We start from the raw sequence: 4,395 nt of genomic DNA on the forward strand, positions 1-4,395 counted from the left end.
TTGCTAGAGAGCAGTTTCCTGATATCCAACACTGTTTTGATGAAGTTGATGAAGTATGTAGAAAAATTATTTCAGGAGAAATGTCAACAAAACATGCATTAGAGAACCCCTTGCTATTAGAAAAACTCAATCAATTGGATGAATGTATGAAAACCATTGAAAAGACAAGCAGGACAGCTAAGTTGTGGCTGCAGCTTTTTCACACTATAGATTTAGCTCTTAATTTTGTGTATGCTGAGAGGACAGGAGATTGGATTATGCATTTAAAATGCACAACGGATATGCTTCCATATTTCCATGCATCAGGCCACTTGCCTTATGCAAAGTCTGCATATTTATGCCCAGAAATGACCAAAATAACTGAAAAACTCCTCTGAAAAAGAATTAGATTTTCATCAACAAGGGATATTTTACTGTGAAAAGAACAACAAGATACTGGTCAGGAACATGGACAGACATGTGCATAGATCAATGTCTGATGAGGCCAATGAAATCTGTAGGAGGACTCACTCATGGAAGGGGAATGAATGAAAGTACTGTGAATAAATGGATTCTTGGGACACCATACTTCATAAAGATTAATGAAGCATTAGAGGAGTTCTTAGACATTTCTATTACCTACAGTGAACAACATGTTGAGCTGAGAAAGTCAAGAAAACTCAGAGACCAAGCTGATATTGATAAGTTCACCACATGGTTCAGACAACACAATCCATTAAATAAGGAATCTGGAGAGCTAGTTTCATTATCATCTGGTTTCATCAGTGATGAGTCAGTCAACTGTGACCAAGCCTATGACATAGGTTGTGCTGCTATGAAGACAATGGTAGGAAAACATTTGGGAACTGACATTAAAAAGAAAGGACATGGTTAAGACCCAACTAGCACACAAATTAGTTAAAGTCAGATCCAAAGAAATACCAGTCAACTTCAACAGCTCTTCAATAGAATACTCTGTGTGTGTGATAGCTCTCAAAAATTGAAATTGTATCTTGAATATGAACTGTCTTCACATCCACCATCTCTCTTTGACAATGTTTCACTAAGAAAAGGAACTAAATCATCTATCCTAAAAGTGTTTCAAGATGCTGTAATAGAGGAAGAAGAAATTGATCAAACAAATTTATGTGTGATTATTGATGGAGGACACCTGTTTGACACCTGCCGGTTTGAGCCAGTCCGGGACACGGCGGGTCCATAGGTGGTGGATGATGGAACAACCCTAAATGAGGGTTAGGAATAATCCCCCGAACCAAAACTGGCTCTCTTTATATGCTTTTGAAATGCTTCTACTGCCAAACACTGAGATCTAATTTTGGGGGTTGAGGGACCCCCTCTACCCCCCCTTTTTCATCGTTTAATGAGCTTGGTAGTATCAAATTTGAGCTAAGCGCCCAAAAATACATATAAAACAACTGAAGAAAGATTTTCCGTCCGAGTGAATGTGTTAATCATATAACATGCAATAATAATGATGATAATGAAGGGTCGCATCAAAGCGTAGCGCGTTGCTATTCCCCCTCCTAACGCAATATTTCTTATCGTTGGTATGCTAAATTATACATCGTTGGATTGAGACAGAATAGCTCTATAACCTTTGTTGAAGGCTTTTCTCGATAAAATGGCATACAAGAAGTTAATTGAGAAATAATAAAAAATTTAGTTGTAAAAATGCAATTTTTTTAGATATATTTATTTTTATCAGGATAACTGTTGGGTTTATCGTGAAAGTGAATAGAATTATTATTTAGACTATTATATTACCAACCATTTGAAAAAAAAAATCAACTCTATCCGATGATTGGTACCTGAGATATCGCGTTTGTAGTAACTACCTGTTTTTTCCAACTTCAAAGGGGGGTGGGGGGGGGGAAGCAAGAGGGGGAACTTTGGGGACTTTTGTGTACAAACTTCTCTTATACCAATATAACATTGGGTAAAGTTTCAGCTTTTCACTAATTAGTTCCGACACAAAACCTTTATTGACTGGGCTATTTTTTCCGTTGCTTACGTAACTACAAGGCTAGAACCATCAGGTGATCAGCTGTTCAAAAGCGTACACTTCAACCCATGTTTACATTGAAAACCCTATGTTGAATGGAATTTTTCGTGAATAAACGTTAATAATTCAAATGATAATAACTTTTTTTGAAATAAAGACTTGTTATTTTATTTTTCCAATTCAAATTTTAACCTACATCATAAATTTCAAGGGTAGTAATCATTGAATTATATTAATATTTTTAGTTATTGGTTAACCAATTTGTAGGTTACATGTTTCAAGATTTCATGTTTACATGATTCAAATTCAAACTTACTTCTTTTACAAAAGTATAAGTTTAGCCGAGTCATGGTTTATAAATGAGAATTATCATGTTATTGATCAACAATAAATTATAAAAACATTGTTGATAATCTAAATTAGTTTCTTTTTAAACGAATTTAAGTACAATGTATTTACGGGTGCGCTCAACCAGTACCTACTATTACTTCAGTGGCAGACTGGCAATAGAGGCTCTGTTTGCCAGCAGCTTCTCTTTGTCTCAGAAACAGAGTAACAGCCAGCAACAGTCACAGTTATAACATAGTTATTCAAAAGTATTCTTTGAGTATCTATAGTGAGGTCCACGTTATAATGGTAGTGTACGATTTGCAATGGTGTTGCTATCATTGTCTATCGTTCAACAAATGTGAAAGAGATAGGGGTTAGTTTTTATTTAGGTTATATTCAATAATGTTTTATTAGGATAGATTAGGCTTTTGCTTTAAAATTGCAATATGCTAGAAGGGGCTAGGGTCTAGGTAGAGTTATGTTTTTTGATGTTTCAAAGGTAAAAGGATAGGTTAGGGGGTTAGGATTTTGCTTTGAACCACATGTTTGTGAACATGTTCATGAAATGAACCACATGTTTATGTTTTGTTCTGAAGATGATGAATAAATCTTAAGTATTAAATGTGAAAGGGTTGGAGGTTAGGTTTTATTTAGGTTATATTTAATAATGTGTTATTAGGATAGGTTAGGTTTTTGCTTTGAAATTGCAATATGCTAGAAGGGGCTAGGGTGCAGTTAGAGTTATGTTTTTTGATGTTTCAAATGTGAAAGGATAGGTTAGAGGGCTAGGATTTTGCTTTGAAATCTAAATTATTAAATGTGAAGGGGTTAGGGGTTAGTGGTTAGGTTTTTTTGGATTATATTTAATAATGTTCCATAAGGTTAGGTTAGGTTTTTGCTTTAAAATTGCAATATGCTAGAAAGGGCTAGGGTGCAGGTAGAATTATGCTTTTTGATATTTCAAAGGTGGAAAGATAGGTTAGGATTTTGCTTTGAAATTGCAATATGCTGGAAGGGATTAGAGGTTTTTCCGTTGCTTACGTAACTACAAGGCTAGAACCATCAGGTGATCAGCTGTTCAAAAGCGTACACTTCAACCCATGTTTACATTGAAAACCCTATGTTGAATGGAATTTTTCGTGAATAAACGTTAATAATTCAAATGATAATCACTTTTTTGAAATAAAGACTTGTTATTTTATTTTTCCAATTCAAATTTTAACCTACATCATAAATTTCAAGGGTAGTAATCATTGAATTATATTAATATTTTTAGTTATTGGTTAACCAATTTGTAGGTTACATGTTTCAAGATTTCATGTTTACATGATTCAAATTCAAACTTACTTCTTTTACAAAAGTATTAAGTTTAGCCGAGTCATGGTTTATAAATGAGAATTATCATGTTATTGATCAACAATAAATTATAAAAACATTGTTGATAATCTAAATTAGTTTCTTTTTAAACGAATTTAAGTACGATGTATTTACGGGTGCGCTCAACTCTATTCTGTAGTTAAAGACTAAATTCATTATTTTTTCAAAACTTTCAAGTAAAAAAGTGTTGATTTTGAATCGTGTAGGATAAATATTATATATATATATATATATATATATATATATATATATATATATATATATATATATATTATCAAAGCTTTTTTAGACTTAATATGATTCATAGCTGGCACACATTTAATAGAGAATGAGTTACAATTTATAAAATAGTGTACCCTGGTAGGTCTACAAAATTAACTGTATAGTTTAATACCATAATTTTTTTATTGACATTATGAAATTTACAATCATGAAGAATATTTCAATTGAACTACTGTATATACCTATATTTTCTTCAAAGTTTAGAATCATTAAAACTGCTTGTAGTGTTTTGAATTACGATATGTGTTTCCTCTGATCCCACAACCATGGCTAATTAATAAAGCAGAAGTTATTAAAGATCGTGCTGTAATTCGAATAGCAGAGCTTCAAAACTGAATGAAGTATGAACATATCAGTTTTTTGACATTATATTTTATATTAATATTATATTAGGTAGAAGTAAA

At 32.6% G+C, this 4,395-nt stretch overlaps 1 protein-coding gene across 1 annotated transcript; it reads left to right on the forward strand.

Moving 5' to 3' along the window:
* Positions 1-475: 475 nt before the first annotated feature.
* On the forward strand, positions 476-1,050 carry LOC120351210. The gene is made up of 2 exons (XM_039427556.1): positions 476-826; positions 966-1,050. The coding sequence occupies exons 1-2, from the start codon at positions 479-481 to the stop codon at positions 981-983; spliced, it is 366 nt and encodes a 121-aa protein (XP_039283490.1). The 5' UTR covers positions 476-478; the 3' UTR covers positions 984-1,050.
* The last annotated feature ends 3,345 nt before the right edge of the window (positions 1,051-4,395 follow it).

The sequence above is a fragment of the Nilaparvata lugens genome, chromosome 4, assembly GCF_014356525.2.
Source record: "Nilaparvata lugens isolate BPH chromosome 4, ASM1435652v1, whole genome shotgun sequence".
Taxonomy (NCBI): domain Eukaryota; kingdom Metazoa; phylum Arthropoda; class Insecta; order Hemiptera; family Delphacidae; genus Nilaparvata; species Nilaparvata lugens.